General features: G+C 37.0%; 1 protein-coding gene across 5 annotated transcripts in view; it reads right to left on the bottom strand.

Moving 5' to 3' along the window:
* The window catches only part of SMURF1 (SMAD specific E3 ubiquitin protein ligase 1), a 59,132-nt gene that overhangs the window by 20,834 nt on the left and 13,711 nt on the right, over positions 1–24,587 (bottom strand). For 2 of the 5 annotated variants that reach the window (XM_073361899.2, XM_073361900.2), the window contains exons 2-9: positions 6,668–6,706; positions 5,330–5,481; positions 5,082–5,190; positions 4,336–4,469; positions 4,135–4,200; positions 2,674–2,749; positions 1,943–2,181; positions 1,054–1,138 (exon numbers count right to left, since the gene is read on the bottom strand). In XM_073361899.2, the coding sequence (XP_073218000.1) occupies positions 1,054–1,138; positions 1,943–2,181; positions 2,674–2,749; positions 4,135–4,200; positions 4,336–4,469; positions 5,082–5,190; positions 5,330–5,444 (824 nt within the window). In that variant the 5' untranslated portion in view covers positions 5,445–5,481; positions 6,668–6,706. The remainder of the gene's footprint in view (positions 1–1,053; positions 1,139–1,942; positions 2,182–2,673; positions 2,750–4,134; positions 4,201–4,335; positions 4,470–5,081; positions 5,191–5,329; positions 5,482–6,667; positions 6,707–24,587) is intronic. The other 3 variants (XM_073361901.2, XM_073361902.2, XM_073361903.2) reach the window with 2 other exon arrangements.

The following is a 24,587-nucleotide window of genomic DNA, read 5'->3' as shown; positions in this document are numbered from 1 at the left end:
GCTATGTGTTTAGATCAGCTGTACATCTGAAACAGTAGTTTAGTGATCTGATCACATCCAATTTTTAGTGTACATTTGTGCTTAATGGCAAGGACAAGTTTCTGCCCCAATTATGAAGTCTTGTCTCAGAACAGGTACAGAAAGAGAACAACCTTTGCTAAAAAATAAGGCAATGTTATCGCTAGTAAGACACTGAGACCTGTTTACTTAAACTGTTGTTCTTGGAAGCCTGTCTCTGCACTTTGCTTCATCTATCCAGTATCTTGCATTACTCCAGTTAGTTATGTTGTCTGCACAGTGAGCATAAAGTTGCAAACTTTCATAGTTTTACTTTGCAGGCTTTGGGGCACAGACTGCCTATAGGAACATTATGGAGAAGCAAATCCCCTCAGGGAAACTAGCCAGCGATGGATGTATAGTCACAAAAGACTGGATTAGCACAGGCTAATTCTTTAAAAAGGCTTTACCAAATTAATTTTGTGGAGGATTCATATTTTCCCAGCTGAAATTTGTTGGTCTGAAATTAAGCGAATTTTAAATAGTTCTTTAAAAGTAATTTTTCAAGTCTCTAGAGTGTAGAATTGGCAAAATATTTCTGCTTCAGCTGCACAAAAGGTGAGCCATACTATAATTGAAGACATCAACCAACCATTCAGGAGTCAGAAGTTATCAGTAGTCTAAAGCCAGCAGAATTTAGCTTTTCTCAGTTGAGCACTCAAACTGCTCTCAATTTCAGAAAAATTTTAGGTCATATTCAACAAAGCAATTTGCAACTTTATTAAAAGGATGAAGTCAAATCAATGTTTTATCAGTGTGACTTCAGTAAAGGTTACATGAAGTTTTTACTTGATTTAAAAGTCGCTGGTAGTTAATTTGTAATTAATAAGCAAATAAGTATCCTGAGGGGATTGAATTGAAGTCAATAAAGAAATCTATGATGATTCCTTATTCTGCTGTCTCTCAGAGTAGGAATCACTTCATATCAGCACTTCATGATTCAGCTGACTGCCATAAGATGAAAATAACTGACTTTGTGTAGCTATGAATACATACCTTGGTATCCTGGGGTCATGCCACGTACTAACTCCAGTCTGTGTGTGCAAAAAATAAACCTGTCCCTGTACCGTTGTCCTTTGTTCTACATAAAGGAGGGAAAATATTCCTTAATTATTCTAAATTATAAATTCTTAAAAATCTATAAGCAGTTTCTTAAAGCTATAAGCATATTCTTTTACAACATAATCAGGGAGAGAATAGATAACTTAAGCCATCCAGTCTGATCTCTTGCACTTTGGACTCATTAGTATGTTTCACTATCCAACTGCTCTTAATATTTCTAATATCTTAAGTTCAGATCACGATGCCTTGAACTAATTCTCTTCTTTTATAATGTGTTGATTATACTACTATCTTAAAATAAACTAGATAATTGCCTTACTCCCAAATCTGGTGTCGTCTTTTTTCCTAGATAAGATTTAATTCTCCCTCTCACCTTATCCTCTGATTCTTGTTTCTTTGTTGCCTTTATATTTTCCTGTAGTTTTTCTCGCTCTTTCCTAAACTATGGGCCTCAACCCTGTACAAAATATGGTCACAGGGAAAGCAAAATAGCACTGCTACTCTAGTTTAAGAGGGTTTTAAATGCACTCTCCATGCATAAACATTCAAATTTAGCATTAGCTTTTCTGCAACAGCATCACACTACAAACTCATGTTTAGTTTACGATCAGCGCTAGGTGTCTCTTGCAGGAGCTGTTTTCTAAGCAGCCATTCTTCAGTTTATATCTGTACTGCTTATCTCGTGTTCCTAAATACAGACCATTACAGACATACAGATATTGCCTGTACTAACAAGTAAAGCATGTATTTTATATTGAAATTAAGTTTAGACATAAAGCTCTCTAAAAGACTTCAGCAAATGTACAGTTCCGGAAACACTTACCGTAACCTTCAGGTAGGTCAGGTGACTGATGACCATGTGGTCTATTCTGAGGTGTTTGTACATGACCTCTGACTTCAGGGTTTCGAAGTCGCTGTGCCTGAAGCCTCTGATCTTGACTAGGGGATTCCACAAACCTACAATTCCCTCCACCAGCAGCACCAGTAGTATCTGTATATGGTGCTGGTTCCTCCATGAAACAGCTGAGTGGCCTTCCAGGTCCAGAATCTTCATAAACCGTTCTGAAAGCAGGGACGCTCACAAAATTAACACAAAGGTTTGTATACAAAAATGGCTAATTTTTTTCCTCTCCATTATTTGATTTGAATGAACTGCAACTTCTATGACACATACTATACCTTACTTTAAATAATTATATATTTCATTCATTCAATGTGTGCACACATATTGAATTTATATTTATGTTTATATATAGTGTGTACACTCTATACACACACACACAAATTTCATTCAGTATATGTTTATGTGCTTGCACACACAAGTATGTATAAATATATAATTAAATTGTGTGATTAGCAATACACACAAATTTATAAAGAAATGGTCCAGAGATATTATATCTCAGGACCATTTCTTAGTTAATTTGGCTGCATTACTATTCACAAGAATTCCCGATTTTATTTTTCCAAAGCATAACACATAGCATGAACAAAAATACCATGAATGGAATTAAGTGAAACTAAATACTCAGCAGAATCAGATGTGACACTTACCCTTCGTTCTCCAACAGCCCTCTACAATCTACCACAGAACCTCCTGAGCCTATTCTGTCCCGTGTCTGTAAACTGACTGAAATAGAAAAAGAAATATTGAAGACAAATCCTGCCATTCCAAGAGTGCATCATTTTATCAATACTTCACATCTGCACTAATCAATATTTTAATAAGTGTTCTTGATTAAGAAAGAGGTAGTATCCTGATTTCCCAAATGCAAACTACTAGCATCACAGCTCCAAAAGCTAGGCTGAGTCTTCCCTATGAATAATCCAAGCTAGCATTTACTTTTGTTTATAATACGGATGATTTTTATTTATCAGCATTCACGAAGGTTCTACATCTCTTCTGTGAGTACCGAGTCAAGGAAGCCTGGAACTAGAACTTTATTCACCACTAGATGTCACCACAATGGAGAATTACAATTTTTGCCAATTACATTGCCTCCAGTGAAGAGGAGTCGGGAAAAGAAAGGGGATTTGATTGTATTTTTAAGTTGAAGGCATAGTTCAAAATATTTAAAAAACAAAACAATAGAGTAAAATTTGGGCTAAATGCTCCGAACAGAGCAAGAAAAACAACAACAACTGATTAGACAAACTTCCTTCATTTTTAAGTACCCCAAGTTACAGATCAGCTTACACTAAGAGATGGAGTACTTGTGGCACCTTAGAGACTAACCAATTTATTTGAGCATGAGCTTTCGTGAGCTACAGCTCACTTCATCGGATGCATGCCGATGTTTCCACGGCATGTTTCCACGGCATGCATCCGATGAAGTGAGCTGTAGCTCACGAAAGCTTATGCTCAAATAAATTGGTTAGTCTCTAAGGTGCCACAAGTACTCCTTTTCTTTTTGCGGATACAGACTAACACGGCTGTTACTCTGAAACCTGTCACTAAGATGGTTAGGCAAGCACACTACCACAATGTCAAAACAACAATTCTCTATCAGGTGGTATTCTCAGGAAAGTGCCTTAAAAATGGTGTTCTGCAAAATGTTTATATCTCAATATCTTCCTTTAGGGTTGATAATACCAATGAATTCCTGTTATATATCACCTTGGCCTACATGTACAATTGGTTTTCCATATAGGAAGTTTACCCTAAGTAGCTGTATTAGAACCACCACCAAAATCGTCCATTCCCACTTATTCATACCATTTACGCTTACAATTACCAGTTGGAAGAAAGCAATTTAGATAATGATTAAACAAATTTCAAATGATCTAACCTAGTCCCTGTTCATTTTCAGTAACCAGGACATCTAATTAATATTAGTATAAGGAACACAAAGGGGATTGAAGCAATAAGTGACTTCAGGAAATGACATTTGAAAGATTTTTTTTTTTTTTAGGCAAGTTTTCCCTTTTAGCAACCATCTGAATCTTGTTTTAATCCGAGGAGTTGTAAGTGTGAACTATAACTGCTTCTTTTTATACAGACAGGAATGTTCTTACCCACTATTTGGCCTCGTACTGCATCAGTATCTGTGGGGTTTAATTTGCATAGATCCAAACGCTGGTCTGCAAACGAACAATTAAAAAAACTCAACCCAAGCAAATATTGAACTGAAGTTAATATTCACAACTCAAATATATACCACCAAGGACTTTTGCAAAATACATTTTTTAAAATGCATGTAAAAAAAATATACTAACATCCAGTATCTTTTAGTCTGCTGATGGCATTGGAAAGGAGACGGACACACCCCAGGAAGCCAGCTCCCTGTTTCTTGTGTATTTTCTTGTGATTCCATACACTGATGGTTATAGAATCTGTTTTCCCAACATATCTAGAAAAATATATATTTAGAAGAACAGATTAATTCAAGCTTGTTCTATTATTCTACAGTATTTTCACTTTGCTCCATCTCGATTGAATTCTGATATATTTTAGTCATGTCGCTTTATCATAAATACAGAAACACTTAATCTTGCTACGGCATTAATTAGAGTGCTGTAACTTTGCACAGCATGTTAATGTTACAGCTCTGGTTAATTACAGACAACCTCATTAAAAGTTATGAGACATGAATTCATTACATGCCAAACTTATTTCTTATAGATTTATGTTTATTATTTTGAAAACATTTTAATCACTGCAACAAGGAGAATGGAAATAACTTTGATGCAGGAACCTAGCCAAGCTTAGAGTCAAAGCTTTCATGCTGTGTTTGAAACACCTTGATGCTTTAAAATCATGCCTAATTTTTTTTTAAAGTGTCCATAAAGAAAAAGAAAACCCACCAGGAATATTTTAAGAACCACAAGTTATTATAAAGTCAAGCTTCCTCAGGAAGTGTGGCTCTTCTTGCTAACAGAGGGGGGAAAAGGAAGCTTGCTTACACTTGTGTTTTACTTTCCAGATAGATTCCTGCAATGGTTTTACAGAATAAGTAACTCACAGATCATAATGCTGGTTCCACTTGGGGTCTAACGTGTTCTTCACAGTGTCAGTTGAATGGCACTGACCTGATCCGTCTACTACTATTTTTGCAAATGGATCAGGAAGTCCTATGGAGGGGGAAAAGGTACAATTAGAATCACAGCGTCAAATTAATAATGAGAGAGAGAGAGAGAGAGAGAGACATTTTTAATGCATTAGCAACTGAAAGAAAAAAAACAATCACAAGTTTCAGTTTCAGCAAGTTACCTTTTTGTAATTTTATATAGGGCCAATAAAGCATTGACCATAATTTGACCTTTGTACTTTTTTTTTCCTGTTCAGTTTTCCTTTTTATCCCAATTCTGCCATGAGTTTTTAACATTCTTGTAAGGAAAATTTAGTTATCCTAAAATTCTTTTCTGAAAAAGAAAAGGAGTACTTGTGACACCTTAGAGACTAACAAATTTATTTGAGCATAAGCTTTTGTGAGCTACAGCTCACTTCATCGGATGTAAAAAAAGATTTTTTTATGACACAGATTTGCTTAACATAATTCTAACCAGTAGCAAATTTTGAAATTCTTTAGGGGAAAAAACATTAAATACTGCTTAAATTAAAACAGTATTTCATTTAAACAAATACCTTCATTAGTATCTATGCATTTCTATGCACTTCTTGGTATGATGTTTAGGCTCCAGCACTTGTATGGTATTTTATAAGCTCAGAGTGCTTTACAAACATTAAGTGTTACCATCTCTTTTGAGGTCAGTATCACGCCTCTTTTACATAGACACAGAGGTAAGTAGAAAAGGAGTACTTGTGGCACCTTAGAGACTAACCAATTTATTTGAGCATAAGCTTTCGTGAGCTACAGCTCACTTCATCGGATGCATACTGTGGAAACTGCAGAAGACATTATATACACAGAGACCATGAAACAATACCTCCTCCCACCCCACTCTCCCGCTGGTAATAGCTTATCTAAAGTGATCACTCTCCTTACAATGTGTACGATAATCAAGTTGGGCCATTTCCAGCACAAATCCAGGTTCTCTCACCCTCTGCCCCCCCCCAACTTGATTATCATACACATTGTAAGGAGAGTGATCACTTTAGATAAGCTATTACCAGCAGGAGAGTGGGGTGGGAGGAGGTATTGTTTCATGGTCTCTGTGTATATAATGTCTTCTGCAGTTTCCACAGTATGCATCCGATGAAGTGAGCTGTAGCTCACGAAAGCTTATGCTCAAATAAATTGGTTAGTCTCTAAGGTGCCACAAGTACTCCTTTTCTTTTTGAGAATACAGACTAACAGGGCTGTTACTCTGAAACAGAGGTAAGTGACATCAGTGGTAGAGTCAGGACTAGAATTATTGCCCCTCTGCCCGCTCCAGTCTTGTATCTAGGCTGCCTGTCTACATCATATGAACCTAAATAGTAATCCAATGCTACTGGCAAATGTGGAAGTTATCCCTGTTTCTCTGTGAGAGAGTTAGACATGCATAGGAGTTAGGACAATAATAATTTATAGTTTAAAAATACAAGTGTGAGAACAATACCATAAAGCTATTTATACAGTATCAGAAATCTGTCAGTTATACTTACTGAAGAAATCTTTTTTTGCAAGATTCTTGGCACATAATACTGCAAAACAAAAACAGATTAATGTATCTAAAATCCTTTTATAAAAATATCTTCAACACCCATATTGATTAGACACCAAAAATTCTCAATTTTGATCTTAACTTAAAACTGACCTAGTTAAATATGAACACTGCTTTCTTCTTGCCCTCAAAATCTTGAATCAGTGTAGTCTCTGCATGCACTCATGTACAGAGGCAGTTAAATTAATCCCCTATTGCCTTTACCCTCATACCTCAATGCTGACCTCATACCAAAAAAAAAAAAAATAAAAGGAAACTTGGTCTTTATGAACTTTTGGCACGAATTGTTTAATATGACAAAGACCGAGTTCAGTATCTTTCAAAGTGTGCCAGTTTTGCTGAACTTCCCAATGCAGAAAGTGCTCTCTGTATTTTATATTTACAAACCCAAAAGTGACTTCTCTTGCCTCATGGCCACCCATTCAGATTGTTGGTCATAGCTTTTCGAGCAGCTGTTACTGTACTGTACCAGTAACAGTTTTGTAGAATTTTTGAACCTACCCTCCTACTGAACCCTAGCTTTCTCCACCTCAATCTGCCAGCAAATTCAATTCTTGTATTCAAAGGTATTTTTACATGTAATAAAATAAGATAAAAGAGGAAGGGAAAAAAGCAAAAGCGCTCAAGGAATCTTCAATACAATATCTTTTTGCCCTAGATATAAGACAAGACCCCATCCAAGGGAACACAGCCAAAAAAGCATCCAATTATCCATGACCTTCTTGAAGGTCCACAAATCAGACATTATTTGCCTCTTCCCAATTCTACAGAAAAGAATAGCAGAGAAAGCAGAAGTGAAGTGACGTAAGGGAAGGAAAGACTTTGGTCTATCTCCACTTCTATAAGGTCCTCTTCTGTTCAAGACTCCAATCTTAATTCTACTGTTCAATAAGAGCTTTTCAGTATCCAGTCTCAGTTCAAAGGAGTTGTCCAATATTCATTAAACTTCTATATCAGGCTAGGAAGCATAACCACTGACTGTCAAATATTAACTTTAATATCTTCAAAATATTTAAGTGTTACTTAAGTGAGTGTGTGAGAGAAAGGCGGCTAGCTGTAAACCAGTGTTCAATTCATGTATCACTAACCACTTGTTGAGAAGGTCTCCTCTCTGTCAGGATGAGACTTCTGGACACAAATAGCAGGATGCTTGTATAATGCTTATGCCATCACTCTACCTATCAACAGCTCTCCTCATTCTTCCCCATCCTACAGCTAACGGGTTCCCATCCTACACAAAAATCAGCCTTAGGAACGTGGGGTCAGACACAGGCATCTTCACCTTGGCTAAGCTAGACTTAGGAGGTAGTTGTAACAAGAGTGTGGGAAAAACGATCTTGGCACACCTCTGCTGAGACCCTTTCAGCTTCCTAGGAGCAATGCCACCAGCATCTGCCTTCAACTAGGAAGTGGAGTAAGAGGCTGTCAAAGAGCAAATATGACTGAAAACAACACTGCATTAAATTCATAAAATGTACAACCAAATGAAACTGTTCAGATTAGCTTGCTATTCAACTTGAATTAACTGCAAAAATAAACCATTAGCTTTTACATCCTTTGTAGCAACAGGTAAAGATTTTTTTTAATACAATTATCATAAGTGTCTTTTTAAATTGAGCACTAGATCACAGGATCTTCTTCCATAACCATTTCCCTCCCCCTCCCCCCTGAACAAAAAATGAAATATCTGCAGGTCTGTGAAGCATTGTACTCATAAGAACACTGATGACACAATTTGAAATAAAATAGCATTACAGAATCAGAGTCAGTTACTACGTGAGCACTTAGAGCAAAATTTAATTTTCTTCTACTGCTGGGGTTGATTTGAGAAAAAAGGAAGAAATAAACAGAAAAAAGTGAATATAGGAAAAATTAGAGTCAGAAATGTTAAACTGTTAGTTGAAATTTCTAATTAACAAAATCCCTTTAAAGTATGGAGTTGTTCAGCCTCTCACCCCACTTCTCACCATCAATATGAAAGCTTATTGGAGAAGTAAGGGAAAATTTCCCAATATACAAGTTAAATCCTATACTCAATCTCATTGTTAAATATTTTCAGACTGACCCAAGTTTTGTGGGGGTTTCTTGCAGATTCCTTCTGCAGAGCTCCTGAATAAAAGCCACTGCAGCTCCTGACTACTGAAAAATTAGATTCTCTGTTTAATGTTTTTTCTTTGCCACTAGCTTTTGGTCTACTGTAGTAGAGTGTTACTGCCAATTTTAGTACTGCAGTCTGTAAAACCCTCAATTTTAGTTAAAGCTATTATTCACTCTAGTAACACAAAATTCCTGCCACAAAACAGTCAATACTCCAAAAACACCTTTATGAAGCAGTCTCAGTAGCCACCATCCCTAAGCTGTGCCCCTGGCTTCATTCCACTATTTGTGCACTAAACTCACTGAAGCAAAAATGCTTTTAACTGCCCTATCAATGGGTTCACTTACAAAACTCAGATTTTTAAATCCAAGTAAACAAAGAGGTGACAAAGGCACTTGATAGGGGACTGCAACAGGAAGTGGAGCTGGTGATTGAGGAGATGGCTTTCCTCCTCCAGGCTGTGTTTATGCCAGACTTTTTCTTAAAGTGCACTACCGCCAGTGAAACTCTTCTGGCAGGGTGCACTATGGTAGTCTAGCCATGGGCATTGTACTGCCAGAGCGCTATATACCACTTGTAAACATAAAAACCTCACTGCATTTGCTGCAAAAATATTGGGGGTGTTAACCCTGGCATGCTGGTCATTTACATTATGCCTTCCAAATAGCTTCCCGTCACCTTGTTTCAACAGGATATAGTTTTCTTCACATTCTGTCCTGAACTGTTGCGTAGAATTGAGAAGCATTTTTAAATGACTGCTGCTTTCCATCCCAAAGGTAGCCTTTACATCCAGATTGTAATATTTTTTTAAGGGTTTGTGGAACTACCTGCCAATTCTAGTAGCAGATTCAAAGACCACATGAGCCAGATTTGTAAAGCACTACTGTGGAACCATATTTGGCAGCAAGTATGGAAAATGTCTTTTCCTCAGCGTCAGTGCTCATTCTGGGTATGACTTTACTGCAGAGTTAACTCAAGTTATCTGTTCAAGTTACTCCTCTTTAATTGGTGAGCTCAAGTGGGAGTGGCCCCAATGAGAAATAATACTTGAGCTTCTGCGTCCACACTGTTGTTATACTTAGGGCTTCTATTCTTTGGGGCTTATTTCTTGCAATTTGAGTTTTACGTAGATGCCAAAAAATAGAGGAGTTAGGCCTCTCTCTTTTGTATATACTGTAATGAGTAATCTCACTGTAATGTTCCTTCGTGTGCTTTTAATGTAGTGCTGTTTCAAACAGCGTTATGTTAAAGCACACTATGGAACTTTTAGTGTGCACCAGAAGGGTTTACATAAGCCAAATAGTGCGCAATACGTTAGCATACCGGTGGTGTTTTAAGCAGAGGTACTTTGAACTCTTTGCCACTGCATTGTAGGAGAACTTGTCCATCCTTTCTGGGCACATGGAAGGAATTGTGGGAAGATACTGCAGGACTAGAAGCACACCAGAGGCACTAACCTGTACCCAGACTACAGAGTGGTTGTGTTAGAAGTTGACAAGTTGTGTTCACTTGAGTTTTAGCCAATACCCCTTCTCAGGCCAGTCAACTTGAGTTAAAAGGAGCACTGCACTCAAGTCAGGGCTTTTTGGGTGTGGATGGGATTCTAATTAGGAGCAACACTTGAACTACTTGAGTTAACTTTGCAGTGAAGACAAGTCCTCTGAGAATGGTCACCTCTTCCCGTGCAGAAAGAAGGGAGGTCTTATTGAAAGATGTCTGCAGAGCTAGGTTTTGGTCATCTTTGTGCTTTTATCAGGTATTATAATTAATTATCTTTGTTTGTATAAATGCACTTTCAATTACTGCATTCCAAGAGGTGTTTAACCCTCTGCATTCTCAGTCAGAGGCATTAATCCAGATTGGCGGACATAAGGGTGCAGAAAAGATTTTGACTTGGAAAATACTGACACATCTGACACCAGTCTTGACTTTCCCTCCCTAATCATAGGTCAAGTTAGTTAGCACAGAGTAGGAACTTTAACAGGTCATATCTATTTAAGCTCTAAAATCTTTAATGCTGTTAAGTTTTTTAATTCTTATTTATAAATGACTACTTGGAAAGTTTCCTTATGGGAAGAGAGGAGTAAAAGTGAAAAACGGGAAGTCCTAGATGCAAAATAACTGACACATTGTAATGAATATTACTGTATACCACACAAGGACATCGGGCTGCAATTTAGTTTACGTTTAGATGTGGTCTACATTACAAACTTATGGTATAACTACGTTGTTTAGCGGGCGTGGAAAATCTACTACCCTGAGTGACACAGTTATACCAACTGAAATTCGGATGTAGACAGCACTATGTTGATGGGAGGGCTTTTCCCGTCAACATAGCTACCACCTCTCGGTGAAGTGGAATACCTACACAGATTGGAGAAGCTCTCCCACTGGCGTAGGCAGCGCCTTCACTACGTGCTACAGCAGCATGGCTGCAGAGTTCCATGTGTAGAAAGCCCCCAGTGTGTCTGAGGTCAGGTGTATACTATAAGTTTTTGTTGGCACAGCTATGTTGGTGAGGGTGAGACAAGCTATGACCAACGTAACTGCATCAGCAAAAGCCCCTCATGTATACAGTTATACTGGCAAAACTGTGCTTTTGCCAGTACATGCTGCATCCACACTAGGAGCACTTCGCCAGTATAGTTATATCAGCAAAATGCTCCCAATGTAGAGAGACACAGAAATAATTTTTTTTTACAATTCAGTCAACTTTGCACTTCAGGGTCTGAAAGATTTCAGAGGGTGGTGTGTATTTAACTTTTCAGAAATCACATACTTGGATCTCTGATATTTAAAACCCAGAGACCAGAGGCAAACTGAAAGCCTGTACAGATGTCCATGTAATAACTAATCTGAATATTTTGCAAACATCACATGACTGACCTGCATTAATGATGGAGAATAGTATTATAATGACGACAGTTCGCTAGTCAGCAAAGAACAGGCTTCAGTGGAAATACAAGCCTATCCTGACATTTCACTCCATCTTAACTAAAACTAGAACTCAACTGGGCTACAGGACTGAATCAATACATTATCCTTTACATTCCTAAGAAGTTCTCTCTTAATTAACTGCCAAAGGAAGAGTTACTAGATTTAAGATATTTAGGTCTTTTTATGCAGCCTTTTTATGTGGGCTGCAGTGGGGTTCAAAGTATGTTTTTTTTTCTGGGTTGAAACTCACTACATATCCATCTACAAACAGTAGGCACCTCTGAAGAGAGATTCAAAAACCACACACCTAGAGCGAGTCATTTTTATTAAGCGATAGCTAGCAATTGGGGGGAAGGATAGCTCAGTGGTTTGAGCATTAGCCTGCTAAACCCAGGGTTGAGAGTTCAATCCTTGAGGGGGCCATTTAGGGATCTGGGGCAAAAACTGGGGATTGGTCCTGCTTTGAGCAGGGGGTTGGACATGTGGGAGAGATGGCTAGCTTTCCAAGCTTTTGGAAATATTTTAACCTTTACTGTCCTCACACACACGAGCGAAAAATATAGGGCTAAATGGTGGGGGCAGTGCTGATTCGTGAGGACTGAGATTAGAGTTCTGAGCAGAATCGTGCAGGAATTTACAGAAGGAATTAGGGGACGAATGTGTGCAGGGGAACAGAATTAGGCCTTTGTGCATATGTGGCGAATTACAGAAATGGGGAATAGAGAATAAATTGGGGGGCATGTTAAAGAGTTCTAGAATTAATTATGTGGGAAAGAAGAAGATTAATTGGTGTTGAATTAAATCAAATTTTATTTATTCAAACATACGCACATTTAATTTTGTCAGGAGATATTAGCAGGTACGGAATTTTTTTTTTTTTTTTTTTAATATTAACTTCCCCATCTGTCCCCCTCGTTACCCACCCATAATTAGTGCCCGATCCAACTTATCTACTAACCTAAATATTTATTTAAATGCCCTCAATTCTAGCTATTGTATCACTTAATGAATGATCCTCCTGTGCCCCAACACAACATAGCCACTCTCACCCTGTGTCCTCCCCTCCACCTCTGTGCCAAGAACCCACCCACTCCCACTGCACAATTACTATTTCTGTAACAGAAATTCAAGAAGTCAGAAGTGCCTTGTTAGTGCAGCCACTGCTCCCTCTCCTGGAAGCAGATCAGTTTTTGAAAGTAGGAGTTTCCTTTGATTCCTGTTCACCAGCCGCACTCATTTAGCCTCTATACTCAATTCCTACCCAATACCTACTCCTTTTATTCAGTCACCTTTTTACCTATATGTTCCCCCCTTAACTATCTCCCAGCCTCACAAAACAAATGAAGACAATTTAGATCTTTAATAGTGATTTTTAGCCACAGATCTCAAAGCACTTTTCAGTCTTATCAGTATTCCAATTTTACAGATGGGTAAATGGCAGAGCGGGGAACTGTCCCCAGATCTCCCAATTCCCAGTTCAGTGCCATATTCATTGGACTATTCTGCCTCCTTTGACATTTCAGGGGAATACAGCCACATATTCCCACTGCACGGTATACTATTCTCAATCTTTTCCTAAGTAACATATCCACCAGAACCACAACAAAAGTGAAAACAAAGTCAGTCAAATTTTTCTTCCCTCTTTTCTAACAAATGTTTCCAACAAATCTGACCAAGTGAATTCTTTATGAAATGCCCACAAATTATCTTTCAACTATTTGAGAATACATTATGCTCCAATTACACCATTGTCTTCTGTCACAGTCTGGATACAATATGTATTTTGAGAAGTGGACAACTAAGAGACTGGTTAGAATTTTTTATTTTTACGTGATGTATACACAGGGAATAAAGTTCAGAAAATAAAACGCAACTTCATAGCTGAGAATTTAAACAAAAATCAGGAAATTCAAAGCTACAATTCCAACAAAAGCTGTAGTAATATTCCCTTCCATATATGCAGCATATTTCTGTTTATGCTGTTAATTTTATGCCCTGATGTAGAAACAATACATCCAAGTTACAGTTGCTATGGTAACCACAATTTTGGATTTCTTGGGAGTTTTATTTCTTAAAACCATAAAATTATATTCATTTCCACTCAATTTAAAAAAAAATACTCTGACTAGCAATGTTTATCTGAATGTTTCGCACATATCTGATCATTCTCTGAAACAGATATTGACGTGCACAGCTCCCCACCATTGCCATAAAATTAAAAAATTTGTTGGAAGGTCAAGTGTTGCACATATGCAACACAATTTTCTTGAAATAACATCAAAACCTTTGAGAAATAAGCCCATGATGAAGTTTTAAAATTAGCTGTTTCTGTTATCCAAGCACTAAAAACATTCTTAAAGCATGAAAATACCAAGCGCACACAGCAAGTCTGAGGTAGAGCTGGTAATCAAACTCAAGAGTTCTGACTCTTGCCCCATATCTTAACGTTATACCATAGTCCCAGCCTTTGCTGAACAGCAAAACAAATAATATTCCAAAAAGCAAGCATCTGACAACAGCATCTTTAATCATAACTTCACCAATATGCATTTGATTTTTACAAATATCATAGGTGCGACAGTGAATGGTTAATTCAATACAAAATTTGAGATCGGAACACAATACAGGTACCGATTTTAGCTATTAAAATTGTCTTTAGGTTCAACCTTTAAATGTAGTTCTTTCCTATTTATGAAAAGACTGAAGCTACATCTTTAAATGACATTGGGATCCTGTACGTGTGTGGAATACGAAGGAACAACGCTAAGAATGATGCAAAGGCCATTTATCAGTTTGTACTAACTTTTAATATTAGGAAGGCAGGACTATTTGTTTCTTTAAAAAAAATTATGGAAATAGTCACTTAGATATGTTATATGAATGTGCTTTAATTACCCATCTGTTAATGTTATCAGTATTCATTCAAATTATTTAAGATTTTTGGCAGAGTACAGAACCACCTAAACAAAAGGGCTGCCAACTGCAGACAGCATTCATTTAGTAACACATCAAACCCACAAGAATATTTAGGCAAAAACATTCTTAATTACTAGATATATAGATGGGGGCCTGGACTCCCCCCCCCTTTAATTTTCCAGGAAATCAAACATTCCACAAATACAAACTCTAGCCTTAAACTACTCATCCACTTATGAATGGTTACAAACACAACTGTACAGTGAAATTCATGCAAAACATAAATGAGTAACTTTCTAAGGACATGAGAAATAGGAAAAGAACCAAGTGAATATCCAAAAAGCTTTCTTCCAAAATTACTTTGGAATTCCTTTGTACATATTTAGCAGAAAAGTGTTTACAGAATACTCAGATGATTTAGATAGCTATTTACTGGTATAATGAATTTAAGATAATATTCAACCTCTTCTTTCACAAGTTTGAAAGCTCTTCAAATTTCTCAAAAACTGATTTTCTTTAAAATATATATTTTTATAAAACTTGTGTGTAGCAGATCATTTGGGTGCTAATTCAAATATGTAATGGTCTTCTGAAAACCTACATACTAGTTTTAAAATGCACCATTTTGGATCTTGCTCTTTTACCAGATACGCTCTCTGTTCTCCCTTTTGAAAGCGAAGGGCTCAGCCAGCCACTCTACTAGTATAATTATGTTTTTGTGACCAATGCGTGAAACACAAATGACAAGGGTCGAGTTATGTGCACACAGCTGCTCTCTCTCTCTCTTTTTTTTTTTTTAAAACAAATATCCATGTGTCAACCAAGTTTGAGAGTCCTTACAAAGAAACATCTTTCTTTGTCCCTTGTATACTGGGAAAACTTGGACGGCTATATATATTGTCCACAGAGCAAAACACATTTGAAATGGTGACAAAAAGAGAACCACATGCCAGCTTATATAACTCTGGCAAGGGCAAAACATGGTTAGCTATTATACTTATTAACCAAGTATTATCTTTGACCCTGTTTACACACACACACACACACACACACAGTTAAGCGCCAAATAAATTATCTCATCAGTAAAAATATAGCAAAAACCTGACTGGTCATAGGCTTCAAGTGTCCTACAGTGGAAAGCAGAAGCCTCTGCATTGAAGCTGTTGAGAAAGTTTATTTAAATATAACAAGACAAAAGCCCAACAGTGACATTATAGTATTCCCAAATGGTCAAAGCTCTAAAACATCCATCCAAATGGCAAGCATTTATTTGCCATTTCAATCCTGAAATCTTCATAAAAAAGCATTTTGCATCTCAGCCAAATAATGCTTGGGATTTATAGCCCTTCACATAGACTATATCAAAGACTACTTCCAATTTTAGATGCTATTTAATTTACGTAAAGATCGTACCAAAAAAGAGACAAGGATATGATTCAGAATTCCATATATATTAAAAATCAATTATGTGAAATTAAATTTTATTTTTCAAATAAATGGAAGACAACAAAAAAATCAGGGTCTCTTATGTTGAACCAATACAAGAGCAAAAGTATTTAAATGAAAATAAGCCTATCTGGAATTTTTATAGACAATACTTTTTTTGGTACAGATTAGTGTCTGGTTTTCATCAAACGCTCAACAGGAATGTTTGCAAGAGCTTAAAAACAAACAATGTTATTTTAAAAATGTATGCAGTTAAGCCATCTGTAAGCTGTAAACTATGCAAACTGCTAGTTCATCCCATGAGAGTTTAAATGTATCACTTTGAAAGATTTCAGTTAAACAACTTGCATGGAACATGGTCTTAAAGTAAAAATACAGGCATGACTTCAGTCAAAGCTTGGCACTCAGCTGAGCAGATCTAACAAAAGCTGCTATGTAATGCACTGTGTAAAGGTGGCTAGCAATTGGCTTCTGCTGAAACTACACATCACTTCGGATGATGGAATCAAGAGCCACCAGAAAGAAAAAAGCTTTTTAACTGGGGGAAGCAAACAGTAAACTTAATTCTGCTAAAAGATACCATTATAAAGTAGAAAGAAAAGGAGTACTTGTTCCACAGTATGCACCCGATGAAGTGAGCTGTAGCTCACGAAAGCTTATGCTCAAATAAATTGTTTAGTCTCTAAGGTGCCACAAGTACTCCTTTTCATTATAAGGTAAGAGAGGAGTAAACTGACCCAACAGCAAGTGAAAGTCCAGGGGAGATCTGCTATTTAAATAGACTGAAACCAACACACACTCTTGTAGATTCAATTAATGACCTGGAACCAACAGGGATATTCCAACTTTCAATTACAACCAATTCTTTTGATGGCAACTAATACTATCCAAGGTACTTCTATAACCATCATAACCACAGCACCCTAGCACCCCCTTTTCCCTAAATTCTTTTAAATCACTAAATACGTTCAAATGAAGGATTTCCAGTACAAGACATCAATTTAAGAAAGAAGGAAACTTCACTCTGTAAAATATCAGACACAAAAACTTTAAGGCCAGATTTTGAATACGTCTAAACATGAAACATAAACCAGTATTTTACATCTCCAGCAGTTAATCTTACATCAACTAATTACTGGAACTAAGGGTTATTCTTTAAAGTAAAATTATAAAATCAAAGTCTCTTAAATTAATCTGACATTACTACTGGAGCGGCCTCTTAATAAATACATACTGAAGTACTTTTCAAGAAGTCCACATTCCATGTTCTCCTTTTTTTAAACCTATAGGATTTATTTTGCTTTTACTTACTATTGTATATAGGTATTAATACTGCAGCCTCCATTTTGATATTGAGTACCGTAAGCAACCAGTGGTCTGGGATTTTCCCCTATTTCCTAGAGCATATACCTGGCTTTCACATTTATATTTTAGTAAGAAACCTATGGCGAAAAGATGGCTTTTACATTTCCATCTAAATTTAGTAAGACTACTTATATCAATCCTTGTGATAGAGAGAATTCCAAAGCTCTGGGCCCCACTGCCAAGGCAACTCTGTTCCCTGCTTCCACAAATTTCACCCTTGTTATCAACAGTTCCATTGTTCCTGATAGATACAGCTGTCTGGGTAAGCATGACAACAAGGGCGACAATTTTTGAGGTAACCAAGCCCCAGCCCATTGAAGGCTATAAATATCAAGATCAGGACATTAAACCCAGTATTCAGTGGGGAGCTAAGAGTGTCCAAAAGACTAGGATGAGGTGTTCATATTGATCTGGGCTACTTAGCAGATGGACAGCCATTAGTTGAACCAGGTGGACTTTTTTCATCAGTGTCATTTTCCTTCCTTGGTACAGTGTGTTGCCATACTCAAGCCAAGGGTAACAAATGTGTGGATGACCACACATCCAAAGGATGGGGCATGGCTTCCTGGCCAATAGAAGAAATTATTTTTGGCAGCTGATGCTATCTGGTAATCCAGTATCACTGAAGAATCCTAAAGGAACCTAAAATCTGCATACTAACATAGAACGCTGAGAATAATGTCCCGGTGCTTGCAAGTTCTTCAAAGCATTTCTCTTCCACCGCCCCACCAATATTTTTTCCAGGTACAGTGTCACACAGCCGGGCATCAAGGCACTGATACTGCTCAGATACTAGCAGCTAGACAGGGGTACTGTTAGTTTTCAATATGGAGAAAATACACATACTTGATACAGTTTTAGTTATTTCCCATGAATATAACTTCATTTCACAACTATATGAGTGACCGGCCTTGAATCCCTGTTATATTTATTTTAAGTTGACAGTTGTGTCATGTGTCATTTGAAAGAATTCCCGCAGATCACTAATAAAGTCTTAGATTTTATCTAGGACCGTATCAAGGTATTAATGACATTCACATTTAAGACCTTCACGTGCAAGATTTGCCTATCAGCTAGATTAGTTTAAAAGATTTATCTATAATTCTAAAGATTTTAGATTACCCATTTTTTGATGCACAGCTAGTTACTATACATGAGATCCTGATGAACAGTTTCAATCCCTGCTGATACTGAAAGATCAGCTTCTTAGCACAGATATACTGCCTTCTCTTCAATGTAGTCCTTTCTAAAACACTCACCCAAACAAAGTGAGCCTGCCACATGAAGCTATTGCAGCATAAACACCCTAAAGTCATTCTAAACACCATTTGGATTCCTTCCTATAGGAAAATAAGTACTAAAAATGGAGAAAGCCATTTTCATTCATTACCCACATTTGACCATGTCTACATCTCGAATGAGGCTGTGTTTGAAAACCAATATCAATCACTGTTCCCTCCAGGACCCTTCCAACTGTGGCTGCACATAGTTTAGCCATTTGTGCAATGGACACAGTGAAACCCATTTAATACTGGACCCAGGAAGTGTGAAACTGCTCTATAGTCACATTGCCATGGCAGCTAGACAGAGACAGACCTAAACAGTAAAACTCCACCGATTCTATACACTGGCACCAGACAGAACACCTAAAGTATCAGATTAGCGGTCAAACATCTATCAATCAATTTTGGTTTTTATTAATAATCCTTGATAGCCACATTATTTCTATCAGAAGTAGAAAACAAGGCATAATTTTCTTAAGCCATTCCCAGAAGATTAATAAAAATGCACAGCCAAATCTGAAGACTAAGGCCTATATTTTCCAAAAACTTAAGTGTCTAAAGTTGCACACCAAAATCTATTTTTAAGTAATTGCTCTGATTTTCAGAAGTGCATTGATAACTCCCACCTATTTCAACAGAAACTAGAGGCACCAAGTTTTTGTTTTGTTTTTTGGTAAATCAGACCTATTACCTAAGCACCTAAATACGGAGTTAGGTGTTTGATTTTAGGAACTCAAGTTTGGAAGTTTTAGCATTAGGGAGCAATTTATTTCTCAAGTCTTGGAGGTAGCGAACAGAAATTTTCTGCAACAAGACATCAAACAACATGAGATTCTTGGCAACAACTTTGATTTTGAATATAAGAAGTCTCTCGATTAAAATATTACTCGTAATTGAATCATTACAAAGTTTCAACTGTCAAATTCTGAGATTTATACATACTCAAACTATTATACATCCCCAAACTATCGTACATTCCCTCCATTTATCGGTCCAAATTACTGTAGTTTGGCACAAAGAGCTTAAAACTCTTATTCCCATTACTATTTGGACACCTATAGTTCTCTAAAGATCACCACTAAAGCCTTCTTGCTTAGAGCTGAAAATGCATAGAAAGTATGGAACAAGTTGTCTATAGTATTTCTTTTAAATCAAATTTCTCATTCATCCCCCAATTCCTGATCCTTTTGCAGAGTCTATTAATCCTAATATAAAAATCACTGTTCTCTATTAGATAACAGCAGCTAACCTGTCATAGGAAATACCCCTATATAATACCATTTTCATTGGATTAATATAAAAATTTCTAATATCTGGTAAACAATTAAAACACTTGATTTAGAGGTAAGCAATTTTTTACTTGGCTATTGTAAGAATAAGGCAGTAGTGTGCACATAGAGATTTGTGTTTTCTTGATAGACAAAAATTAAAGGAAGCATACACATATACTCTCTATAGTCTATCTCAGTGATTTGTGGGTCACAACCCCATTTTAATGGGGTTGCCAGGGCTGCCTTAGACTTGCTGGGGCCCGGGACCAAAGCTCAAACCCAAGTCCAAGGACTTCAGCCCTGGGCAGCAGGGCTAAGGTTAGAGGCCCCCTGTCTGGTGCTGAAGATGTTGGGCTTTAGCCTCCCGGCCTAAGGCAGCGGGGCTTTGGCTTTGCCCCCTCCACCTGAGGTGATGGGGCTTGGGCAGGCTCAGGCTTTGGTCCCTCTCCTGGGGTCCTATAGTAATTTTTGTTGTCAGAAGGGGGTTGCGGTGCAATGAAATTTGAGAACCCCTGGTCTATCTAAATCACATATCAGTCATACAAAGAGTAAATCCCTGAAAGCACTTTGGTTGGAGTCATATAAATGCTTGATGAACCAAGTTACTGTACATCAATGCTTGTCTGGTTTCCAAACAGTAAATGAGATGCATTTCCTGGTGTGGAAGACACACGTGACTTTTTCTGTGCCTGAGGAAATGTGGGTCAATAAGCATGCATCCTACTGCTGAATTTGCAGACTCTCGAGAGACTAGCAACAATGTGACTCAGGAACACTAGACTGTCTGCAGGCACATACTGTACACATATTAATGAGATTACCACTATTCTGTTCCAATGCTGTTCACACTACACTAACGCATATCTAGCTCTCATTTGTAATATATATTCAAGGAATCCAGCATGTGTACCACAAAACACTGTGTAGCTGACCTTCACATTCAGTTGTGCTAAGCATCACCTAGGAAATACAAATTATACAGAAGACTGACAGGCATACCACAAAGATATAGAGCCACTGAAAAAACAGCTTGCACCTATTATATCTTGCCTCTTTTCTCCATTGGAGTATAACAATTCAGAACTGCTAAGATGTTCATTCCTTTCAGCTAAGGAGAGGTGAAAGGTAAATTGTGTGTAAACAAGGTACTATGGGCAGGAGGCGGCAAGCTGAAACATTTTGTACAGAGTACTCTAAGCAGTTGGAGCCAGAGAGAGATAAGCCATTCCTCCCCAAATATTTTCATTAGTCTACCGAAGAAATTGTCTGGCAGCATGAGATGAACTAGTCATTTACCTCACAAAACACCCTGGTAACCATTTCCTCCAAGCATGATTTTACAATTAGCATCAAAGGCTTTGCAGTCTCACATCATATTGATACCACTCTTCACTTACATTTACAAAATTATTATCCTCGATTTTAAATATATTTTGTTTATTTTAATAATTTTTTAAAAACCTAGTTCTTGTGCAAGCTAAATATACAAAACAAGAAAAATATCTGAATGGCATCAAATTAAGACGTTATGAAAAGAAAGCTTTTATTTAGAATAAAGTTGTATCAGCCAGTGTTACTCTCTTGTTCCGCTAATTATATAGGACAGCATCTATTTAAACAGCCAAGTTAATGACTTCAAATGTGATCAATAGTCCCTGTTTGTACAGCATAGCACTACTGGCAGTCACCAGGGCTGAACAACAAAACAAAAACTGGTTACACCAAATCTACCAACTGAGATACAATGGGAATAAGAGAAATGTTTTCAGAGTAAGAAGCAGATCATATTTTCCATGTTCGCAGTTACAAAGATCCCTGCTCACCTCTCATTTTAGAAGATTGATCAATATCATCCCACTGTCTATGAACCTTACAGAATTGATACAAGCAAACTATGTCTCTTGTATGCATAAAATATTTATCCTTATTATTCTGCTCACAACCTGCTTGTGAGTTTAGTGAACTCAAGCATAATTTACAACATGGATACAAAATGATTCCAATCTGTATCCTGTACCACATAACTATGTTAAATATTTAAGTTTGTTTTCAGCTCATGCTCTGCAGGACATGACAATTCCCTGGCATCTGAGAAACACAGTAAGCCCTTGGACCACAAGCATTAGGTTGTCCTTATCCTCACTGAGCCAACCGTGAAAAGCCGCTTAAAGCTATTAGGCTACATACTGGAATGGAATCTGGAAAGACAAGAAGAATCCTCTTAGAAGCAGATGGAGAAGGATAAGTGTCACTGCCTAAACTTTCCATCAAAAGATGCTAGAAATTTTTTTACCTAAGGACTGACTGCAAACCAAAAAGAACAAAATGACAATCCAGTTCAGGATGAAAGCAATAGATTTTTATAGTGTTATAGTCAAAGCTTTCTAGCTAAAACTTTTCAACCTATGCCATAATTATTTTCATTGCAAAGCTAGTTTATTAGCTTACTTTTCCATATGCATAATTATTAAAATATTATGACTTTCTGGATACAGCTTGGCAGCTGAGATCACACTTCTGTACTAACAGGATACCACCAATTTAACTGACCTCAATCAAATCTATATCTACAATGAATGAGAACCTGAAGAGACAACTACTGCTTTAATGTAGTATTAGGATTGAGATCTTAAAGACATAAAATTGAGAAATTTCTAGTGTTACTGCTATTAGTAAATTGTTCTTACATCCAAAATCAGTGTCCAATGAATGAACAAATTTTAATTCCAGTACTACTTTGAAATGCTCATCTGGAAGGTGATAAATAATTGCAATGTAGCTCCAATGAAAATATACCAAAGCTGCTCCCCACCCTGCAAAAATATGGGACTTTTGGGTCCAAAGAGAAGATGCAATATTTTCAGAGATTACATAATATTAATTTTGATGCGTTTTCCATGGGAAATAAATTTAACAGAGTCAAACCATGCTAAGATTTGAACTAAAACCTTATAATTAATAATTTTTAGAAGTTAATTGAGAAAACCTGTTCAGTAGAAAACGAAGGATTTTTTTAAACTGACTGAACAAGTAAGCATATTATATTTCACATGGATGGTTAACATATACAATGCTAATATTCTAGTTCAAATTAAATTAAATATGGAGGAAAGTATTTGCTTGGGTTTGATTTTAACATTCCTCTAACTAGATATTTCATTTACCTCCACAATACTCCATTAAAACAGTCCCAATGAACAGTTCAAATTAGAGAGAGAAACAGAATTACAAAACCATCAACATAAAGTTCATGCTACATCCCTGGAGGCAGTGACTGCTACTAGACTGCTGCAATGCAGAGTATAGAGACTCTCAGAAAGATGGGTTTCCTCATTATACTTTCAACCTATTTAATGTACTTGCACTTGTTATGACAGCTTTACTATACATACTCAATCATTTTAAAAATTACACTAGCAACAGAATAATTTTAAATTGTTCTTTTCCACAGAACAGTCCAAGATATTCAATCCTAACCTACTGCTTCAGTTCATGTCATATTCATAGTTCTCATACCCCAAATGTCTGATTTCTAACCCAAACATCTAAAACAAAGGACACACCTACTTAGAACATGTAACACTAAAACTGAAAGGATGAAAAGAGCCAAATCAGGCAGAATTCAGTACACAACCGATAAAAATTTAAACTTCCGTATACCACATTCAAAAAGTATGAAAACATTGTTCCACTCCTTATTAGGAACACACAAAGAACACTTCAAAATGAAATAATATGGTGTTTAAAAAAAAAGCACAAGCTATTCTAAACTACTGCAGAATGGTAGAAATTTGATGCATTGTCCTGAATGTGAACTAGTGAGATCTTTGTAGAGCACTTTGCACATGTAAAAAAATAATCAATATTTGAAGGACGTAGTCGGAAAAGATAAATTAAATAGTATTCTACCAAGACAACAAAGAGGGGTTCTAAATGTCGTGTCAAAACTGTTCACCTGAAGTAAGTAGGAAATTGTCCTAGTGACTATCAATTTCTGCAAAGTCAAAGCTTACATTTAAAAAATTAAGTTTCTATCCCTTATGGTTATGAACATAGCAGTTAGGGTACCTTCTGAAGTCTGCAGACAGATAGCTCTAGAGCACCTCTGCTCTTGCTTACAGGATTGCCAAACTGAGGAAGAGTGCAATCTGACCAGAACTGCCTTTTTTCACTGCTGCTATATAGAACTAATGAATACCTATAAAACTGACAGGTATCAGCTTCTGGTTCTCTGGACGAGTCATGCTGGCCAAAAGTCTTGCAATAAAGTACCTACTGATTCCCTGGACCACTTTTTCCAGCCTCCTACATCTAGACTCCATAGTCCTAAAAAGAAAAATCAGACTCAAGACCAGGTGTGGGACTTCCAACATGATTCTTTCCATTGCTACAACCATAAAAGGAGCACCACTCAGGCATCTGAAAGCATAACAGCCTTATTTAACAATTAATTGCTGATTGACAACTGCGTGAATGCAGAAAAATTCCAGGAAACAAGTAGGCCATTTTGTTTTTTCTTGGTATGCGGATTACTACAGTGAAGCT

Source organism: Lepidochelys kempii, chromosome 10 (genome assembly GCF_965140285.1).
Source record: "Lepidochelys kempii isolate rLepKem1 chromosome 10, rLepKem1.hap1, whole genome shotgun sequence".
Classification (NCBI taxonomy): domain Eukaryota; kingdom Metazoa; phylum Chordata; order Testudines; family Cheloniidae; genus Lepidochelys; species Lepidochelys kempii.
Note: the sequence above shows the minus strand (reverse complement) of the source record. Positions and strands in the feature narration are given on the sequence as shown.